Below are 23,954 nucleotides of genomic sequence, written 5' to 3'. Positions count from 1 at the left end.
AATAAAATTGTACAAGCGACTGTGAGAAAAGTGGGGGAGCCAGTTAACTCACTCTTCTCAGGAAATGGTCAAGGCAGTGTGAGCATTGTTCTGAAAAGTGTGTGACGTTGAGTGTGCGACTCATAATTCCTAGGATTCCCACTGAGTGTAAGGTTAGTGTTACTCATTTGGATCTGGATAACTTCAAAGGTAAACAATTACTTATGACTCATCTTTACCATTTAAATCGACCCTATGACCAGCTTTGGGAATCATTTGAAATGTTCTGTCTGCCCTTTCAAAAGCACTGCCACTCCTGTCGCCAGCGAGGCAGCTGATTGGCTCTTTGGTGACTTTTTTTTTATATGTTTATTTTCAAAACCCTGGTGAATATGACGGCACTATCAATGAAATAGTTTGATGAGATCCAAACAGTGTCAAGCTTCCATCAGTAGGGGCTGAGAGTGGGCCTGTGTTTTATAACTTTTCATTAACATTCTCATCTTTTGCTCTTTGGTTTTGAAACTTCACCCCCTCTCTCCCTGTCTCTCCACCTTTGGTCACAGGGGCAATTCCGTCGTCTTCAAAGGCCCTCCGGAGAGCTCCGGAGATGCTCCTCCTGAAGGTCTTCCGCCTATCCATTCCCACACAGAAATATAAAATGGGATTTACGCAGCTGTTGAAGTAAGACAACCCAGTGGCTACGGGCAGCCCTAATTTCACCCAGTTGTTCTTCTTGTTGACCATCTTGGCAAGTAGCAGGACATGGTAGGGCGCATAGCACAGGAAGAAGGCCAAGACGAGCAGGACCAGGGTGCGGACGATCTTGGCCTTCCTGTTGAGGTGTGAGCGCCTGATGCCCCACCAGGCCAGCGCATAGCAGCAGGCGATCACCAGGAATGGCAGGAGGAATCCCAAAAGGAAGCGCATCAAGAAGAGACAGGTCCGTACTCTCTGGCTATCCATGCTCTCCATAGTGCACTTGGTCTTGTTGTTTACGTTTAAGTCGAGGGTGCGGTTGATGGCATACGGCATGCCCAAGGCGAGCGACACCACCCAAACGCCCACACTCACCACTCGAGCCATGGAGACGGTGCGCCTGCCTTTGGCCTGCAGGGGGCGCCAGATGCTCAAGGCACGGTCTGCACTAATGACAACCAGGAGAAAGATGCTGCAGAACATGGTGGTGTACTTCACCAGGCCGTTAACCTGGCATGGGAGGACTTTGAACGGCCACTGGTGGAGGTGGAGGGAGATGACGGTGAGGATGCGAGAGATGCAGAACACCAGGTCCGCCACCGCCAAGTTCACCAGCCACACGTTGGTGGCATTCGGCTTTAGGCGAAACCAGACCGTCCAGATTACCATGGAGTTCCCCGCACTGCCCACAATAATGGTCAGGGTGTAGAGAGTGATCTGGATAGTTTTCACCACCCTTGTCAATTCATGAGCTGACATTCTAGAGGAGAGAAAAATTATTATTCACAGTAGGCTTGGCTCTAAGGCACTTTTGTAAGCTACACAGTTTAAGATTAGCCTGATAAGGCTAATGCTTATGTCAAACTATAGATCTGGGAAAGAAATATCATCAGGAAATGTGGTCATCAAGGGAGACCCAAATCCCTGAGAGGGCATAGAGGAGGGACAATAAAATAATAGTGTGAGGGGTATTTCAACAACTGAGTTGAGTTGAGTTACCAATTCTGTGTTGAACTTATCAGCAAGTGCAGAGTGGTTTAAATGATGTCAATGACTACTACTTCTTCCATTTGGAATGCAGCAACAGCAAGATTAGATTAAAGGCCGTTTTTGGACAAAGACTCTCCTGTCCTGACCTTATGGCTTATGACGGTTGCATTGACGATATAATGACACGTTCCCAGTAGGACACAATGACCTCAGCTGTATGTCTGATGTGGAGGAAAAGATATGAGCTTCCCTGAAGAGGAACTGCACAGCTGTTCGGCTTGTGAGAGATTTGATGGCTATAAATTTGCATGCTTATCTGGGAGTGCTCTTTTGCGTTTTGGGCTGTCCCTGGCACACAGGTTTCTTTATTGGTCTCCATAACAACATCAATGACCCTTTGAACTGTGTGCTGTGTTTTAACCAGCCAGTGTCGTGATACTTGCTGAGTTTCTGAATATACACATGGCTATGGAAAACACAAATTTCTATCGCTAAATCTCAGATGTTTCGCTAAGTGCTGCAGGCAATCATCTAAGATTGTAAAGGGCCTTATGAAGGCCCCACATACGTATGATCCCTTCAAAATCAATTGAAAGGGTACCAGTGCCATGTGTTCTCATTCTGACAGAGGCTAATATTTTGGAAAGAAGAGCTTTAACTTGACTAATCCAAACTATTCTATCAAAGTTATCTACAATCTTGTTTACTTTCCACAAGCATGTATGATATGAGCAGGGCCAATTAGCTGGATAATACAGATTTGTCTTCACCTCTGTGACAGAAATATCCTAGAGATGATAAAAATCTGTTTTGCAAATCTACTGACAAAGCACTGTGAGGGTATTCGTGCTGAGCTCTTAATGCTGGTTGAGTTTTTCGGCTTTCAGACACAAGACGTTTAAATAAAGGCTCAGTTTAATTGTACCTGACCTCTGCATCCCTCTTCTAATATAAACATTAAATAGAAAGTAAAGGTCTTTCTATTCTAGTGACAAAACTTTGTTTCCTCACTGATTTATTTCTCTGTTCTTTCAAATGAAAAAATACTCATTTATTATTTAGCAAACATTTAACTTAGGGTGATATGGTAGGGTAGCTGGTCATTTAAAAAAAAAAAAAAAAAAATAGATCAACATGGGAATCTATGAACATGACCTTACAAAATGCTTTCCAAATAAATTCTTTAGAACATTTTGAACTTGTTTAGTTAAGAACATGAGGTCTGAGTGCAATCTTTACTGCCCTTAGTGCTCAGTTTTTGTCTGCCTCTCTCTATTTCTCTTGCTCCCTCTCTTGCACCACATACACACTGACACATACACACACACCTGTCAAACACAGACATGCACATACACATGTAGACATATCGAGCTCTTACCTCTGAAAGCAACAGGAGACTGTCTGCCTCTCTCTCTTTCTCTTGCTCCCTCTCTTACACCACACACACACACACCTGTCACACACACACATGCACATACACAAATACACGCACACTCATACACACACTCACACAGACTCAAACACACACACCCACACACTCACACACACATTCAAACAAACACATACACACACTCACACATGCGCACACACTCAATTACACACACACACACTTACACACATTCAAACACACTCACACACTCACACCCACATGCATGCACACACGCTCAAACAAACACATGCACAAACACACACACTCACATACACACACATACACGCATGCACACACACACAACAAACATATGCACACGCTCACAAACTCGCACACATACACACAGACATTCATACACACACATGCACAAACCCGCACACACACTCAAACAAACACATGCACACACACACACGCACGCACACACACACATGCACACAGAGACTTGGTGCATTTCATCCATACAAAATCCATGCACACAATATCCATAATACATAAGATCCAGAGTATAAAGACGTATGAATCTCTAGAAGGAATAGAAAGCCAAAGACCCAGCGTACTAGGGATTGCACCAAACTGTTAAGTCATAACTTATTTTCAGACATGAGTGACGACTGTCCCCACTGAAAGAATGTAGACGTTTTGAGCTCTTACCTCTGAAAGCAGCGGGAGACAGAAGTATCACAATCTGTTCTGATGTGTCCACAGCATGATCAGTTAAAGACAAGATGTGCCTGGTCTTCTGTGTGTTCGCCTTACATATGTGTGTGAGCGAGTGATTGCCTCATTCAAATATTCCCTCCCACCCCTTCCCCTTGTTTATGCCTCTAAATATATTTTTTACAGGAATGTGCTTTCCATGTTGCATTCTTTATTAGGAATTACATGCCTGATTTAGGCTAGATTCAACTTATTCTTTTCTTAGATTCAGTGACACTAACTTACGTCATTTACTTTAGTTACTATCTACTTTCACACAAACACCACGCTTCATCTTCCATATGTATCTTTATCATTCATTCCCACTCTTCCCCTGCTTAAGACCTCTTATCTTCCAAATGGCTGCGAACACAGAGGTAGAGTCAACAAAGACTGACTGTACAAAAGCCATTAGGGCTCTCTCCTGGTCTGGTTTCCAGGTAATTAGAGCTCAAATCTCACAACAGTGATGGAGGTGAGCAATGGAGCTAGCCCCCGAGAGATAGAGCTAGTCTACCTCCCTCGTGTTTATGTGTAATGTCCATCTGTTTCACTATCAAGTAAATGTGCGTTAATAACCGGTTTGATTCCCTTTCTCTCAAACACGGGAGGGACGATTAATCAGTGCATCTTACTGATGTTCCAGAAATCTCTGAGACCGCTTATGCCAACAATCCACCAGTTTCTGTGTCAGACTAAACAAAATAAATCTCTGTTTTGGGCTGGCACTCCCCTAGAAACGTGTTTGAATCCATGGAGACCAAATATTTGTCTTTCTGGAAAATGCAGAACACCAAAAAAAAAAACTGAAATAATAAAAAAAAACACTAACTAACTTCAAACACAGTACTGTCATTATCTACATGTTTTGAGACACCTTTGACACGTAACGAATGTGTCATGTCCCTTATATATCTAACAGCATGTGTGCACACCCCATAATGCATTGTGCTACAGGCACCTTACTCTGGAGCGACAGGAGGACTACACTTGGCATGGTATGTTGTGGGTTTGGAGAGCCGCCTCAGCCACAGAGGGACTTAAACTTAAACTTAAACTTAAACCCCAAGTCATCTCATCAGAAGTCAAACACCTTTTTCACAGGGCCTTTCGAACATGGTCTCTTCAACATGGATATTAATGAGCTATAACACAGCTATAACAACCCACCAGGCAGAATGGGCCGTTTCCACTAGCCGTTATTGTCCTCAAAATAGGGGCCTTCGCATGTGATATCTCCCTGATGCCATACTGAAGTAACCCTCTGTGTTTTTGTGTGTGTGCGGCTGGTCAGTTTCACTATCATGTTGAAGAGTCATTTGAATTTGTGCAATTTGTGGATTAGGCGATCAATTTCACAAACTGTTTTCCCAGGACTGAGAAGGATTATGTTTAAAACACTACCATCACAGTGTAATTACTACTCTAGATACTGCTTTTTTCCAGATATGAATATTCTGGAAATAAGTCTGACACCTAATGACAGACGTAATGCATGTGACTGTGTGGGAAAACTGATTGCTCAGAGTGCAGAATGCGTTCCCAAAGGAATGACAATGAGCAATGGGGAGTTCGTGAGAAACTGGGAGGTGTGGAAGTTCCAAGTGGAAGAATACTATGGCAAGACATTGAACATTTATTCAAACCTATCTGATAGAGAAATGTGAAACTCTGGCTTTAATCAAGTCATTCAATTCAATTCAATTTTATTTGTATAGCGCCATAACAATACAATTGCCTCTAGGCGCTTAACAAAGCCCAGAGCCTAGACCCCCTTAGTGCATGCACAATGACAACAGGGGCAAGAAAAAACTCCCTGTTAGGCAGGAAGAAACCTTAAGCAGAAGTCATCACAGGCCTTTGTGAGTGTAACTTCTGTGTGTGCTTAACCGAGGGCTAAAAAGAAGCAGTCCTTCTTTTCTGATTGCTAATGCATTATGTTGCAAAAAGCATAACAAGATGACTGCAAATGTGGAACACCCACCATGAGGTTGTCTTTGCTCACACACTGCTTCGGCATCAGAGAAACGATAACTTCTTCCTATATAAACCTTGTGTGATGTGTTTATCTTTGCTTCTCTCTTGTCTGCTGCAGTCTGGGAGTAAGCCAGGACTCCCTCTCACTCTCTCTTCCTCCAGTATGTGAGTGGGCCCGTGCCTCTCTCTTGTCTGCCAAGACGTGAGTGAGCCCGACAAGCTTGTTATTGCTGTTGAATAAAATTATACTTATACGTACACAACTCTGGAACTTGAGTGTGAATTTTCACCTTACACTATCTGTAATTCGATTTTAGATATCCATAACAGCATTATCTACATTATCTAGCATTGCAACATTAACGCATTATCTACAACTTTGACTGTACAAGTCAACACTTGTCCAATGTCGAGAAGAATATATCCATAATGTCATTCTTCTAAATGAAGTTCACAAGTTGGTCATCTGAATGCTTGATTTAGGGCGCTTGATAAGAGCATGTTTGGCTAAGTAGCTCGCCTCGGTCCTGGAATGCCTAAGTGGAGACCACGTGTGCACGCGCGCTTCCCTCAGACACCCCAAGAGAGCCTGTTTCAAAAAGGCTGCAGCCAGAGGGAGAATCTACGATGTGATTGGCGATTTGGAAATCTGCCAGAGTTGAACGGATGTAGGACTTCTAGCCTTCGGCATGACATTAAACTGCACCCAGGCTGACACATCAAGGTTCAAGGAAGGGAAACCCAGACACAGATTGAGCTTGTGAGCATGCATGACACATCAAGGTTAAAGGAAGGGAAACCCAGACAGGTTGGCCTACAGGCCAATCACCTGTTCCCAGGAAAAAAACTGAAACGATCACTGAAACTGCAACCATTCAGAAGTGAGAAAAGGATGTGTGGGCATCTGATCTCCACCGGTCATGCATTTTGATTTCCTGCTCAGATAGGCCATTGTTTGCTGCTCAGATAGGCCATTGTTTGCTGCTGCGTGGGTTCCTGTAGCAGTCTGGCGGGGAGGCTGATTTATTCACGGACATAGACGACACACGGACTTGCAGATCAGTAGGCAGTTTATGGCGTCAGTCACAGCAAGGGACAGGGGAAAAACGGGGCAAAAGGCAAAAACGGGTAGAACGCTCAGAAGATATACTGACATCTAGAAAACACAAAAGATTAAACTCTAATTATAGAGTGACTATAGTCTGGGCTACTCTGTCACTCCCCGTGAGTCTGGCCTATATTACACACAGCCTCTCCTGTCATCATTGGTGCAAGATGATCTTGTGTGTGTAATTAGAATGATCTTGTGTGTGTAATTAGAATGATCTTGTGTGTGTAATTAGAATGCAGGTGACGAGGTGCAGCTGGGGATGTCGTAGGTGGAGGGGGCGTGACAGGTGCAGGGTTCCGTGTAAACATGACAGATTTAACCGTGAATAACTTCCTGGAAATATTTGAACTTTGTATGACGCAGGTTTCAGATCTGGTTAGAGAATGTCGTACATCGAGTGGGTTCCCTGGCCCGAGTTGGGTTGTGCCAGGATATCTCTACTCATGGTATGCCTCTTATCCAAGCAGAAATGAATATATCGGTCCACTGGATTTATCTGTTGTAAACATTTGGTCGACTGTGTTCTAGACATAGAGATCAGAAGCCAAGTGTTTCCCTCCAGAGAGAGCAAGAAGGTAGACCATATTAAGAAAATAAATTACTTTATTTACATAGTAATATACATACAGAGAAGTTATAATTTTTTTTTACATAAGTTAGCTGCAAATATCGAATACTGCAATGGAAAGGTGCTTTTGAGGTGAGGTAGAGAAGGCCGTGTGAAAGTAGGTAACAGTGGCCCAATAATAAACTTTCAAAAGACCCATTAAATAAAATACACATGTCAATATATCCATGAAGAAAAACTCAGCTGGCATTGGTAGCTTTCATGATGGCTTCTTGGACAGGCTGTGGTCCCACCCATTTTTCACCTGAGACAAATAAGAAAAGCATGATCGGACAGAGACATTAGAAAAGCATGATACGACAGACACATGAAGTGTGAATAATGCGTACCATTTATGCTTTACACTACAGCTAGGCAAACCATAGCAAATAAAGATAATAGCTTGTTTTAGTTAGCTGCAATCATATGATTTACATGATCAACTCATTTGGACTTTACTAAAAACATGAACGCTTATATAACAGCTAATGGTGTCAGGAGTGTGGAACTTACCAAGACAGTGAGCCATGATTTCAAATCTGTCTGATCCAAAGAAGATTTTGGCCTCTCCATCTACATGACAGACTGTCAGAGGAAACCCAAATCCCTGAGAGGGCACAGAGGAGGTACAAGAAAGAGATAGTGTGAGGGCTGGTTTATCAAACAAGAACAATAACATTAAACTCTTAGGACTAGGACTAGACTAGGTAATGCAGCATAAATGTTTGTAATGTCACTTAACTCATGTCCAATATCGAGATTGCAGAATTGAGATCAGATAAAATTTGAAATAAACTACAATTTTATACAGACAGCGAAAGACAAAGTGTTAAGGCACTTACCCCATAATCAAGGGCTTCTTGGGTAGTGTCCCGCAGTTTGTGCTTGATTGCATTATCCTGGGAGAGTTCAAGTAGTTCTTCCACCTTCTTGGCAGATAGTCCTGCCTGTCGACCCACCTATGGTGAGTAAAAGCATTTGGGTAAATCAACACATCAGATATATAGGCACGCAGACTTGTACACACAACAAACACACAAACACACTACAGATATGTGATATAGTGTCTGTGTATACTGTACCTCTGCGAGTGAAGCAAGCTGGGATATGTCTTGGCCATTACTCCAGATTCTCTTCCACAGCTCCCTAGACACCTTCTCCACCTTAGCATCACCATCTGGCTCCATCTCCCCCACTGCCGTCACAAAGCGCATGGCTGCAAGAGAACCTGGCAGAGTGAAAGGTGATGAATATATGTGTAGTATAGATAAAACAGCTTATAGATGTAGTATAGATATAACAGCTTATAGATGTAGTATAACAGCTTATAGATGTAGTATAGATATAACAGCTTATAGATGAAGTATAACAGTTCATAGATGTAGTATATAACAGCTAATAGATGTAGTATAACAGTTTATAGATGTAGTATAGATATATCAGCTTATAGATGTAGTATAACAGCTTAAAGATGTAGTATAGATATAACAGCTTATAGATGTAGTATAACAGCTTATAGATGTAGTATAGATATAACAGCTTAGTGAAGTGGATCTTTTGATTCATAAAGTTCCTAAATCTGAATGCTGAAACTGCAGTGAAAGATTCTGCACATACCTTTGGCCAACAAAGCGTGAACAGGCTGAGTAGGAGCTCTGAGAGGAACTGCAGCGTAGGAGCCCAGACGGAGGAGATCCATCCCCATGTACTGGTACTTCCTTGGAACGTCGTCAGGACTCCTGTTACCTGTAACATACAGTGAGGTTGAGTGGGCCATTTAGAGTAGTATTAATTGTAATGAAACATGTAATGAAACATGTAATGAACATGTAATGAAATTTGCAGAAGTTATAAATCTTTGTGTTTTTGTGCAGAAGTAGTAAATGTTTGAATTTTTTTGCAGAAGTTATAAATCTTTGTGTTTTTGTGCAGAAGTAGTAAATGTTTGATTTTTTTTGCAGAAGTAATAAATGTTTCTGTTGGTATGTAAAGGATCAGAGCTTTGCCTTACCGGAACCTCTGTAGACTCCCCCAAGAAGAGCAGGTCGCAACTTCAGATTGATGTCCCATACGTTCCTGTACCTACAGAAAACCTAAAAACAGACAGCAAAAGAAATCCTCTTTATCCACATGAGTAACCTACAGTCTCCTACAGTTTGAAAGCCTTCATGAAGAATGTGTAAGCAATTCAAATACCACAGAAACACGTACCTCAAATGCCAGCCATGAGTAAGGTGATATCACATCATAAAAGAATTCCACCAGTTTCAGTTTGCTTGAACTTGACATCTAGAAATAAATAGATGGGTAGTTAAGATAATGTGTGATCTTCTGTCGGTCTTAGTCAGCACTCATGAAGCAGAATTTTGAATGAATTGTTATTCTTTGGTAGACCAGAATGTACAGTACATGTAGCATGTACAGTACTGCAAAGATATGAGGTAAACTAGTTTAAAAAAATCCAAACCAGCAAACACTTATTGTGTCTAAAATAATCTGGTGGCCAACAGTATACACTCAGGTCAACACTCAGAACAGAAGGCTTTTTTTGGTACTTTTAGCAAGGCTGTCTCTGCGCTGTGATTTGTCCTAAAACCTGATTGGAACATTTCTTATTTAAAATTTTCAAAAGTTCTAGTAGCTGATTAATAACTTTTCTTTCAAATTTTACTTGAGAATGTGAAATTGGAAGTTGGTCTAAAAGTATTGTGTGTTAAAATATCCAAGTTCCCTCTCTTTCAGAGAGGTTTTCCTAAAGCAGTTATAAAAACAATGAGGAAGTGCCCAAGATGTCAGGAGTGATTTATTATAGCAAGGATGGTGAGTGTTGATGTTTTTTCAGATTTGAGAAATATGCTTGTTGTTATGTTCAAATTGCCCTATTGAAATTTTTCCCATAGTCTCTTTTTAGTTCCCTTTTTTATTATTTTTCCAAGAGGCAGTCTTTGTTGTAGGATATACTGGCAATGGAAGCATAGTGTCAGCCTGCATTACGGATGCTCCGAAGCTGCGTTGATCCTGCATCAGGTCAGGTGCAGAGATACGACAGTCGTCCCTATACTGCGGAGAGGGCTTGAGTGGCTTTCTTCAGTACCATGGGTCATTTTCGTACATCGACATTTTTGTAATTCTCGATGTGGTAAAGTAATGCTTCATTGGTTATTTGAAAATACTGACAAGCTAATTTAACCAACTAATAAAACATCTTCTAATGTTGATATGCTTTGGGGATTATTGAGTAAATTCAAATTGTTATAATACCCTAACTATTGATAACGCGTCATTGTCTACAAATCATATACGCAAAAAAATTGAATCAGATAATTTGATGTTAATCAGATACGAGCACGATTTGACTTTTAGCCATATGGAATATAACGGTTGCCATTTGACGTCCATCTTTACATGCGTAATTGCGAAATATAACAGCTGGTCAGCTGATACGATGGCCCTCAAAATTTGCTTTCAAAGTACAAACACACACAAAACTATATAGCCTACAAATATATAAACAATGCGATAACTAACCAACAAAATATTACATGGACAAATATGTAACACATTGTTAAAAAACAATGGATTATAGATATAGTAAGTAATCTTACCATGGGCACGCTTCCAGGTCTAGGTTCTGTGAATATGTCCTCAGGAATAGACTGCGAGCCACTTTTATCCGAGCGAGGCTAACCCATAATTTACATGACGTAATACGGAAAGTTACGTCTATAGTCTAGTTTGTAAGGCGTGACGGACACATTCCACGGAACAACGAGGAAGAGGTCAGCCACTCCTGTTATTTTGGAGACACGCGCAAAACGTAAACAATCACACACACTCGCACGCAAGTTTCGTTTCACTGTTGCTATTGGAGATATTGGATATAATGTTATTGGTTTATTTATTTTTTTGTTCCAGACTTTCTGCGACTTGTTGCCATGCGCACAGGTACCTTTACAGTGTAGTAAAACAATGTATTAACTGACCCATAACTTAAAATCTATACTTCAGGGCATAGAAAAGGTATTGAAGGAGTAGGATCAAAGAGTTTTTCAGGAAGCAATGTCTTTGTTTTATTGCTGCATTGTGGACACAGTACTCATGTAAAAAGAACATGACGTGTGTGTGTGTGTGTGTGTGCGTGTGTGTGTGTGTGTGTGCTTATGTGCATGCATGTGCTCGTTTGTTCATGTGTGTATGTGTGAGTCGTCTACAGAACTTGAAGCAGCTCTTGAGGTCAAACATGTGAAGTAACATGAGTTTATTTTAGAGCGCTCACTTATTGTTTATTAGACTTCCTCTATCGCATAACATGCTGACAAGCAGTGGCGTCGTAGGGGGGGGATAAAGGGGACTGAGTTACCAGGGCCCTCTGTGGGGGAGGGTCCTTGAGGAGTGTGGAATTTTATTTTTCCTTTAAATATTAATATAATTTAAAGGTCCAAATTTTCTTGCTAACTAATATAATTTTAATGTTTTGGGTAAATAAATTGGTTGAATGATGGATTGAATTGTGTGTCCTAGTCTACATATAATGTCTGGAGACCCTCACCCCCCCGGCTCACGCACAAAATGGTTTAGTCCGCCTTAAGTGTGCTTTTTACCTAAAGGCGCATTTGACGAATGTTAACGTTCATTCGACTGAGGCAACGGTGCGCATTGAAGATGTCCAAGAACGTTAAATCCGGGTTTCAGAAAAGAAAAGAAAGGCAGGCAAGAGAGAGAAAAAGAGACGAGGGAAAGCAACTACTAACAGACTTCTTTCCTAAGAAAGGTGAGCCCGAATGTGAAAGCAAACACCCTACATTAAATGAACTCATGATGTGGTAATAAAACGAATCAATACCACCGCGATTGTCATTGCTAAAAACGGCATAACACAAAATTAGAAATAACATGCCCTATCTGTAATCTGAGGTAAACTCTAAATACATGTTTGTTTGCATAGCCTTCCACAGTTGCAGAGTGTGTTGCACGCACATCCAATCCAGGTGCAGGGTAAAAAGAGATCCGTAAAAATGAAAGAATACCCACACTGTTGCTGCTGACACCTGACGAACACCCAGGGGCGGATCTAGCCATTTTGGGGCCCTAGGCAAAATATAGACATGGGGCCCTCATTTTTGAAACACGTACACAAAACAAATAACCATCCCAATACTCTTAGAATCGCAATAAACCCATAGTGCACTGCCACTCAACTCTCCACAGTAAAATCAGTTTCAGATTTCTCCAGCCTTTGCCAAAATTACATGTTTATTACTCAGATCAAACGAGAGAGAGAGAGAGAGAGAGAGAGAGAGAGAGAGATTAGAATTTCCATTCTCTGCCAGAGATACAAAATGATCTTGCACTTAACAGAACTAAAATACAAAATGGATATGAGTCTATGAAAACCACCATTTAGGCTACATTTAAACAGGACTAATGAAAAGATTTTGTGTGTGGACAGGAATAACAGTGGCTGTGTGTGTGAGTAAGAGACAGGCTAAGCAGTGGTTCAGTGTGAGTGAGTGAGTGACAAGCTAAGTTGCGCTCGGCCAAGTGTATAATAATGGCGATCAGACGTTTCAAGATCTCTCTCCATTTGTTTACTTCGTTCACAAACAGCTCTTGATTTACATGATCTATGGCTTTACCTGTTTGGAGCCGTTGCTGAAGCGTTCGCCAAACAGCCATATTTGCGAGGTAATCAGCAGACTTCTCGTGTTCTTTTAGGAAGGCTGATACATTTTTCCAGTCGTTCGTGCCGTCAATTTCGGCAGTGTATCTGTTACAGAACCTGTTATCTATCTGCCGAGCAAATGTCAGGCTCATATACAAAAACATTAACGTGAATTAATTGATGCTAATACCTAGCGCAGTCTCTGTAATTTCCCCTATACGTTAGTATTAAGCTAACGTATTTTCTATCACAGTTTAAACACGCAATGCTATGTGAAACGAATGTTACGAGATGAGATTACTAAAATGTATTCTGCATGTCTGCTCAGTTTTACAGTGCTACCCAAGTAAAGGTTTGAAAATAACTTCAAGCTTCAGACTTTCTGTTAGTGAAACTGTTTTCTATCTGCCAAGCAAATTACCTATTGTTCTGGAGGTTTATTGCTTTGCAACAGGGGCAACCTTTCTAGGGATCCCGCCTCTGCTTTGGTTTGAAGTAACGTTATTTCGCGCTGCGTGCGTTACTACGTGATCATATTCTGGACTAGTCCAATGCACAATGGAGGGGAGCATGTGTGCTGGAAAATTATTATTTGGGCATTAGTTCGGCGTTATGTTGATATTTTTGTTATTTTTTTTCTACTAGAAATGTGTTTTTTTTTTTTTTTACTTTACATAATGGCTGGGGGGGTCAGATTTGGGGGCCCCTAATAAAGACAGATTTGGTTGGGGCCCTAGGCACTTGCCTAGGTTTGCCTAATGGAAGATCCGCCTCTGCGAACACCTGACGAAGACCAACAATGGTCGAAACGTTGTGCCAATAAAATACACGGGAGCTGCAGCAACAGTGTGCGGGTATTCTTTCATTTTTATGCATAGCCTACCACACCATTGCAATAGTAGGTCTATACTAATTAGAACATTTGGCTAAATTAATATTTGTTAGGCCATAACATAATTAGGCTAATAGCCTTATTAAGTAGGGCTAGTCTAGGCTCAATAAGTTCATAAGGTTAGGCTGTCAAATTAGTTGGCTAGCAAAGTTAACTTGTGAAACATGGCACTCAGTTTCAGAAGCAGCTAGTGATGCAGACCCCTCATCCTCTGACACTGTGGTCTTGAAGCAAGGTGAGCAGTTTAAAATGAAAGTACATAATTTTAGCTATTTATACTGTAGGCTTAATGTGTTTAGCAAATAGCAACACAGGCTGTTCCATCCAAAGGTGACTTTTTTTTGTTGCAATCAGGGTGTGAAGGGGATTTTAAGCAATATAGTAAAAAGTGTTCCAGGAAAACATCCCATACTCTACCTTTAAACATGTTCAGTCACACAAATTAGGCTACATTGGAATTGCCTGTTACAGTAATATCTATCAGATGCTTCATGCTTGTAGAGGGTTCTGTCCAGGAAGATGGAGAAAATGTGGTAGAGGATGACACAAGTGAAGGAAGTGATAGCAGAGAAGATTCTGAGAAAAGTGAAAGGGATGAAGAGAGGTCAGAAAGTAGTCAGAGCAGCGCCAGGGAGTGTGCCAGAAGATCCAGCACTATGGACAGAGAAATGAACTAATGAAGAGAGAGACACAATTGTTCACAGACTGGCAAGCAACATAAAAACAAATACAATTACAGCAAAAGACAAGGAAGGGAAGCCATTTCCTAACTACCTTCAATTTGCAAAGTTTCACCGTCAGGGGGGAGGGGGCGTGGCACTCTTTTTTTGGGGGGGGGGGGCCCTATGAACCTACTGTGCATAGGGCCCAGAATCTGGTGCTACGCCCCTGCTGACAAGTGTGAGAGGTGTGCACATGGAGCCTAAAACAGCCTAAACAATGACAAAGACAGCCAATAGACAGGCAGGCAAACAGACCTACAGTGACATTTACTGTCTCTAAACTATCTCTGAGTTAAACAAGTCTGGACTGAAGCTGTGACTGACCATTCCATTTGCACTGTGTCATTGTTCAAATGAATTGGGAATAGGCCTATTCAATTATAACTTGTTGAATTATCCAGCCTGAGGATCACAAAAATTCATTAGATGTTTTGGAAATTTCAGACATGGTTAAAAACTTGCATACTGTGTGTTTGCACTGCAGGCGGTGGCAGCATATGCTCATTCAGATCGGCAATATCTGAATCTGTGACGGTTATTTTATTAAACTAATTATTTTCATTAATGAAAAGGTTGGTTTGAGCAGGTTGTGTTCTCTTGATGCAATTAAAAACATGTAAATGAGTTAAAATCTGTCTGCTCCAAAGAAGACTTTGGCCTCTCCATCTACATGATAGACTGTCAGAGGAAGACCAAACTCTGAGAGGGCATCGAGGAGGGACAATAAAAAGATGTCTGAGGAGTGGTTTATCAAACAAGAAACAACTAGTGACCAGCTAATTTAACCAACTAATAAAACATCCTCTAACGTTGATATGCTTTGGGGATTAGTGAGTTGTTGATTGAAGTGTCAAATTCAAAATGTAATAAAAGCATAACTATTAAGCGTAATTGTCTACACTGTTCCAGTGTCAACAAAATCATATACACAAAAAATGTTAATTAGATCAAATCTGATGTTTATCAGATATGAGCCCGATTTGACGTTTAGGAATATTACTGTTGCCATTTAAGGTCCATCTTTACATGCGTAATTGAGAAATATAACCTGGTCAGCCTTTACGATGGCCATCAAAATTTGCTTTCAAATACCATATTGCCAATGCCACCATAATGCCAATGCGATAACGAACCCGCAAAATATTACATGGACAAAAAACAATGGATTATAGATACAGTAAGTCATCTTACCATGGGGTTCCAAGTCTAGGTTCTGTTGTGAATATGTCCTCAGCAATAGACTGCTTTTAAAAGTGTGTGCCATTTGATTCCGAGCGAGGCTATTATATAATCTACATGACGTAATACTGAAAGTTACATGTTTGGTTTGTAAGGCGTGCCAGACACAACCCACATAACAACCATGGTTGCACTTCTTATTTTAAGCCAGCAAATTATATTTGGATAAGGTCACTCCAGTTCATTGGAAATAGCGTTGTTAGAGACACACACCACCAAACGAAATCATTCACACACACACACCACACAGGTTCCGTTTTTTTGACTACTGCTATTGATGCTATTGGAGATTAGTTTATTTTTTTATTCCAGACCTTCTGCGACTGGTTGCCATGCACACAGGAACCTTCATAGTATAGTGAAACAATGTATTAACTGACCAAGAACTGAAAATCTATACTTCAGGGCAAAGAAAAGGTATCGAAGGAGTAGGATCAAAGAGTTTTTCAGGACGCAATGTCTTTGTTTTATTGCTGCATTTACATGTTGAGCCAGTGCTTGGGTAAAAAGGTCATGGCATGATGTTTGTGTGTGTGTGTGTGTGCATGTGCATGCATTCGTGTGTGTGTTTGTTCATGTGTATATGTGTGAGTGATATAAAAAACAGAGTGAGTGGGTAAGCGACTGTTATTGAGAGATGAAGAGAAGGGAGAAAGAGATGGAGAGAGAGTTTCCTTGTATGTGTGTGTAATTGAGAGATGAAGTGAGACAGGGAGAGAGGGAGAGAGAGAGAGAGAGAGAGAGAGAGAGAGAGGGACAGACAGAGTTTCCTTGTGTGTGTGTGATTGAGAGAGGATTGTAAGTGAGGGTGTTTACTGAACGTTCATTCTGCCATCTGTGGTATTCAGGCTGAAGAAGAGTCTGTGATGTTTGTTTATGTGAACTTTGAAGCAGCCCTTGAGGTTGGCATAAAAGCAATAAGTCAAAGATGATGTATTATGAGAAGTAACATGAGTTAATTTTAGAGCACTCACTTCTTGTTTATTAGACTTCCTCCATCGCATAACATGCTGACAACACGGACCCTAAAACAGTCTAACAAACGACAAAGACAGCCTTTAATAGACAGGCAGGCAAACAGACTTACAGTGACATGTACTGTCTCTAAACTAGCTCTGAGTTAAACCATGCCTCAACCGACCATTCAATTTTCACTGTGTCATTGTTCAAATTAATTGAAAATAGGCCTATTCAATTAAAACTTGTTGAAATGATCCAGCCTGAGGATCGCAATAACTCATTAGATGTTTGGGAAATGTCAGTGACATAGTTTTATACATGGTCTTACATGGTTATAAAGTTACATACTGTGTTGTTGCACTGACCAGGTGGTGGCAGCAAAGATGATGGTTATTTTGTTGAACACTTGATGCAATTAAAAACATTTACATGTAAATGAGATCGAATCTGTCTGATCCAAAGAAGACTTTGGCTTCTCCATCTACATGACAGACTGTCAGAGGAAGACCAAACCCCAGAGGAGGGACCCTAAAAAATATGTCTGGGAGGTGGTTTATCGAACAAGAAACAACAAAATGAATCTCCCTTTTAATACTAATTCATGCATCATAAATGCGAATTGACAGAAACAAGTCTACATTTGAGCATATAGAAATTGCATAACTGAGCCTAGATAGAACAAGGATAATCTTGTGTCACACGTTCACACTTAGAGAAAAGGACAAAGTAACGTGTGTTTAAAGACACTGACCCAATAATATAGGGTTTCTTGGGTAGTTTTCCACAATTTATGCCTGATTTCCTTACTCTGGAACAGTTCAAGTAGTTCTTCTACCTTCTTGGCAGACAGTCCTGCCTTAAGATCCACCAGTGGTGAGAGAGAGCAAATGGCCATATCGACACGTCAGAATAAGTCAACGCAGAACAAACACCCACACAAACAGTTACACCATCCCAAATAAAGATATGGGATGAGTAATTGTCTGTGTAAATGCTGCACCTCTGTGAGTGAGGCAGGCTGGGTGATGTCTTGGCCTTTACTCCAGATTCTCGTCCACAGCTCCCTAGACACCTTCTCCACCTGGGCATCACCACCTGTCTCCATCTCCTCCACAGCTGTCACAGTGCGCCCTGTCTCTAGTCCTGTTCATTCTCTATCAGAGTAACTCTAGTAGACACACGCTTGTCAAGATCTCAGCCACACTGTCTCCCTCTCACACTTGTGAAACTCAGACCCTATCTGACCCTATAGGCAAATACAGACATTAGCCCCTGCCAGCACTGAGGGGTATGGGTTGGGTGTGGATCAGTATGGTACCTCTGTGAGTGAGGCAGGCTGGGTGATGTCTTGATCTTTACTCCAGATTCTCGTCCACAGCTCCCTGGACACCTTCTCCACCTTAGCATCACCCTCTGTCTTCTCCTCCACTGCTGCCACAAAGGATGGCTGCACCCACAGATGTCTAAACTGTCATATCAGGTTAAGAGTTGCTGGAAACTTGTGTCTGTTTTGGTCAAACTGTAGTGTCCACCTATATTAGTGATGCCTTAAACCATTAAGCTTTGAATGGAGTACAGACTCCAGAGACGATGATGCTGCCTGTCATTAACCTGTTACCTCTGAAGCGCCCCCTGGTGGAAGCGGCGGCGCCCCGGAGCTGATAACAATTTAATTAGTGTATGTAGCCACAAAAATAAAAAACATTTCACTATAAACAGATGTCTTTTCTGAGTAAGCACTAATACTGCCACAAGCACACGTAATATCAAATGCCTGTGTCAAACAGTTCATTGAAAAAAAAAAATCAGACAAACGTGATGTGCCCCCTGCAGTTTCCCCCCCTCCTGACGTCTTGTCAAACTAATTGTCCATTAAAACATACTATCTTTGCCAAAATGTCGTATTTTCTGCCATGAAACAATCGTTATCTATCCAAACAACTAAATTATGACACTGAATAGTTTAACTGAGGATATTATTGTAGTTTATTTATGTACTCACATCACAGCACAAAACGCATTGTCATTTTCAATATAATATGATCTCAATCTTCTCGAACTCCTTGAGGCTATGATACGTCTTTGTTTTACCTAAATATACCTTTATAATCAAAGCCATATATCTCTTTTACAAAACTGTGTAGTTTTTTTGGGCCAGAGTAAAGTTTTATTCCTTGTTCTACGTTCATTTTCATGTTTACTACCGATCATCGGTGAGCTAATGCACGACTTCCGGTTTCACGAAAATGGTTGTTATTCGTATCAACTCGTTGGAAACTGATTGACACCTATTTCAACCAATAGTACTCATTGTCAGGTTTAAAACGATGTGCATATTGTCTGTGTTTGAATAATGCAGAGGCCTGATTGGATTGAGCGTAACTGCCACCTCTCGATATATCTCAGCGTGCGTCACGCGCGCAACTCAGCGTTTTTCAGTCCCATCTGATAACGCACGAGTTTTGAGTCTTTCGTTTGTTATACTATTAAATCCATCTGTAAAAATGGAGAGATATACACGGCAACAAGTCTTAGAGATGTTTTTTAACAGCGATGACGAGGATTTATACCTTGATTTGGATGAATGCTCAGATGGTGCAAGCTTGGATTCTGAGGAGGAGATCAATTTGGATGAAAGACTGGATCCTGTCCTTGACATGTAAGTACATTTCTGCATTTATGGCTGTGTATTATACTTATACTATTAGCATGCATTTCGGTATGTTTCCCCAATATTATTACCAAGTATTATCTTGCTAAAAAGCAAGAATGCAACCAAGCCTCCTGCTAATCTGCTAACGTCAGATACGTGTAGGTTTAGGCTATGCATACTGTTCAGCACCAGTGCTTTTTCACTTGGTCAAGATGTACATATTTCCTAAATTTCCCTCGGGATTAATGGAGTATCCAGCTATCTATATTTTAATATGTATCATATGCTGTTTGAGTTCGAATATCAATCATGATATTTGATAAGAGTCTATATTCATTATATTCATATTCTGGCTAGCAAGAATTTTAGCATGCATGCTAGCTAGGTAAACAGCAATGTGGATGCAGCCACGATGCAGTGCGTTTTCACTTGGTCAAACAGTATTTTTCCTAAATTTCCCTGAGAATTAATAAAGTATCCAGCTATCTTTATTTTAATATGTACCATATGCTGTTTGAGTTCGATTATCAATCATGATATTTGATAAGTTGTTATATATTCATATTCTGCCGAATAAGCTAGGAAGAATTTTAGCAAGCTGGCTAACCAGCCATGTGGATGCTTCTACGATGCAATGTTTTTTCACTTGGTCAAACTGTATTTTTCCTAAATTTCCCTCGGGATTAATAAAGTATCCAGCTATCTATATTTTAATATGTACCATATGCTGTTTGAGTTTGATTATCAATCATGATATTTGAGAAGTTATTATATATTCATAGTCTGTCTAATAAGCTAGCAAGAATTTTAGCAAGCATGCTAGCTGGCTATCCAGCCAGGATGCAGTCTTCCTCACACGTAGATGTTTTCCTGTTCTAATCTGTTTGCTGTTTACATAGTATTTCTTGTGTGAGAATATAAATGCTGATATACTAATATAACTGAATATTGTTATTCTCCTGTTGGAAACTCTCTATGTCTGCATGTTTCTTATTTTGAGTTGCATATTGCGATTTGTTATTTTACAATTATATTTTACAGTTATGCTTGCTCAGTATTTTTGTTTGCACGGTTGTTTGTGTAACATTTGCCAATTGGTTTATTTTTTCCAGAGATGACCCTGCGGGAAATAAATCTGTCAGCTCCCCTCCGCCAGCACCCCTCAGCTCTTCTGACCTGCCAGGTCCTTCAAGCCCTCCTTCAGCACCAAAGAAGACAAGGGCCATCTACACCATCTCCACCACCCCCCAAACCATCTCCACAACCCTCTACACCATCTCCAACCTCTCCACCACCCCCCAAACCGACTCCACACACCACCTACCCATCTCCACCCCCTCCACAGCATCTCCATCACCCCCAAAACCATCTCCACCCCCTCCACAGCATCTACACCATCTCCATCTCCCCTCTACACCATCTACAACCTCTCCACCACCCCCCAATCCACCTCCACACACCACCTACCCATCTCCACCCCCTCCACAGCATCTACACCATCTCCACCACCCCCCAAACCATCTCCACAACCCTCTACACCATCTCCAACCCCCTCCACAGCATCAACACCATCTCCACACCTCCCAAAACAACCTCCACAACCCTCTACACCATCTCCAACCTCTCCACCACCCCCATAACCACCTACACACATCACCTACACATCTCCACAACCCTCTACACCATCTCCACCCCCTCCACAGCATCTACACCATCTCCACACCCCCCAAACCACCTCCACAACCCTCTACACCCCCTCCACAGCATCTACACCCCCCCCCCCCCCCCCCCAAACCACGTCCACACACCACCTTCACCCCCCAAAACCATCTCCACACACTTTGGATAGGTTTTTGGGTATGTTTTGGAGACCACCATATGTGTTTTCACAATAAATTACAAAATATTACACTGAAATGAGATCAGAATGGTTTGTTGTAGTACACAATGCAAGAAAACAGTATGACTGCTTGATATTCATTGAAAAGTACTTGCTTTTGTATTTGGTATATTTGGTGATGTTGGAGAGGTTGAGAGACACTTGGAGACGTCTAAAGACACCATATGGAAACTGATGTGTAACATTTGTTAACTTTTGTCTATCTGCTTCAATTTTTTTTCACACACTGTCAACATGTTGTTGCATCAGGAAATGTAAATATTTGTTTCCCATGACATTCCAAACCCATTTCTACACTGTAACATATAAAAAACAGTAGGCGTTTTTATGTTTTTCTGACAAATATTTTAGTTTGGTTGCTCTGAAATGTAAACTAAAATTACATAATAAAACACTTTAACTGTTTGAAGTTGATGGGCCAAGTGTCTTCTTTAATTTAAGCCATAAATGGTTATTCTGCAATGTGTAGAACCATAGATATTCAAGTTTTAAATGAAACAGTGCAATATAGGCGGAAATTGTCCAAAATACCCTTCTGAATTAACAAGTTAAACTCATTTTACTAAACATACTCTTAGTTTTTTCATTAATGAAGACGTTTTTGTAGATACATCAAAGCGGTCGGACATTAACACACAAGCCACTATATCAAGATTCCACATATTCTGGAGATTCAAGAGAAATGTATTTCACATTTTTTATATTTTCTTTATGGTCATTTTTGTATAAACTGTGTGATTAAAGATTTGTTAAGACAAAGTGTAGACGTGTGAGTATTTGATTGTCACAATTGAATTACAATTGCATTGTCAAAGTAGCAAGATGTGATTTGAAATCATGGGAATAGTGTAAATTCATATCATTCTACAAATTACTTTGAAAAAAATATATTCTGAGCTATCAGTGTAAGCAGATAAAAGATTAGAAGAAAAATCACTGTATTTTCATTACATTAGTGACATAAGTAACTAATTGGGAATTAAATGAGGAAAGTCTAGCAGAAAAGCTGTGGCACGCTTGGAGAAAAATCAGACATTACATCAACTCTCATCCACTGTTATTCTCCTCTTCACATTTTACTGGGACTGTAAGACCAGACTTCTGCTGGCTTTTCAGACACTGGTAACTATGGAAACATCCTAAAATATGTGTCTTTTGAGAAAAACTGAAACACAAAATTATCATACAAGTTTTTTCTTACTCTACGTACATTGAAAAACAATGCATGAGAGTTTGTCACAGATGAGCTCAACCAGAAAAAAAACAGAAACACCTGCAAAGACTCGCCACTAGAGGACGCCCTGTCTCTATTACTACTAGCAACAAGCTTGTCAAGAACTCAGCCACACTGTCTCCCTCTAACTCTTGTAAAGCTCAGACCCTATCTGACCCTATAGTCAAATACAGCCTTGTGCCACTGTCAGCCTGGTAGGCTTGTACTTGATCATGGGGACATGTCTAGAGAAATCTCACTTTAGTAAATGTATTGTATTTGGTCAAAGATTAATCAAGAGAATCAAGAGGTCTTAACCATATCAGTAGAGTGTGAATTATGCAATGACATTTTGGGGGCATCAACTTATTTGACAGGGTGCACACAAAGCCTAGACATTATATGTGTCAATGTCAATGTGTAATGTGTAATGCGTAACGTGCAATGTGTAATGTGTAATGTGTAACGTGTAATGTGTAATGTTTAAATGTAAGCAAACATACCTTTGCCTTCTTTAAGAGGCTTATTACGGCTTGTATTGCTGTTGATTTTAGTCAGTACTTAATATTTGTATTTAATTGTAAAGACATTGGGCCTCATTCTCGACAGCAGTTTATTATGACTATAAATGTGAAACGTAATTGTTAATGATACAAATATTCTCGTATTTATTATTTTAATCCGAGGATGTCTGTAGAGTTGACGTGAACGCAATCACCAACGGGTTCTCACAAATTCAACCGTTGACCCTTTTACTGTAATACGGAGTTTTTTCAAATGTCATTCCTCAACGCGATTCCTCAAATAACCACAAGATGGCCCGTGGAATCGCATTTGAGAAGATTCTGGCAGAGTTACGACTGCTATTTCGAGTTCTGAAAGTTGTCTGAAGTTCAGAAGAAAGCACAGAAGAAAAAACTATGGAGAATGCAAATGTTTTCATAAATGTTTCCGAAGTGGAGTTCCTTCTGAAATCCTTCGGAAAGTCTTCCCAACTGCTGTCGAGAATGAGGCCCTATGTTTTCAACTACTGAAAAACTGAGCGGATGTGTCTAACATTTGCAGGAGGATGGCATAAACTTAGTTGAATTGTAGCGCGCATGACCACCAGGCACAGAGAACGAACCAGAGGAAGATAGAAGGGAGTTTTCCATTGAAAGTTTCTGCGCTCGCCATGATTTTGCTTCTCAGAATTACCGCATTCATTACTATAATCAGTAAGTAT

General features: G+C 40.7%; 2 protein-coding genes across 2 annotated transcripts; both read right to left on the bottom strand.

Annotated features, from left to right (window-relative positions):
• Positions 1–456: 456 nt before the first annotated feature.
• On the bottom strand, positions 457–1,437 carry LOC308380925 (C3a anaphylatoxin chemotactic receptor-like; the record flags this gene model as incomplete). The annotated part of the gene is made up of 1 exon (XM_080858390.1): positions 457–1,437. The coding sequence occupies one exon, from the start codon at positions 1,435–1,437 to the stop codon at positions 457–459; it is 981 nt and encodes a 326-aa protein (XP_080714516.1).
• A 6,251-nt stretch (positions 1,438–7,688) lies between these two features.
• LOC308380264 (glutathione S-transferase kappa 1-like) lies at positions 7,689–9,777 on the bottom strand (the record flags this gene model as incomplete). Its single annotated transcript, XM_080857547.1, has 7 exons — positions 7,689–7,753; positions 8,002–8,095; positions 8,331–8,447; positions 8,571–8,716; positions 9,106–9,234; positions 9,500–9,581; positions 9,700–9,777. The coding sequence occupies 7 exons, from the start codon at positions 9,775–9,777 to the stop codon at positions 7,689–7,691; spliced, it is 711 nt and encodes a 236-aa protein (XP_080713673.1).
• Positions 9,778–23,954: the final 14,177 nt, after the last annotated feature.

This window comes from Sprattus sprattus (assembly GCF_963457725.1).
Source record: "Sprattus sprattus genome assembly, chromosome: 19".
In the NCBI taxonomy this organism is placed as follows: domain Eukaryota; kingdom Metazoa; phylum Chordata; class Actinopteri; order Clupeiformes; family Clupeidae; genus Sprattus; species Sprattus sprattus.
The sequence above is the reverse complement of the archived record's forward strand: the minus strand, read 5'-3'. Positions and strand labels throughout refer to the sequence as shown.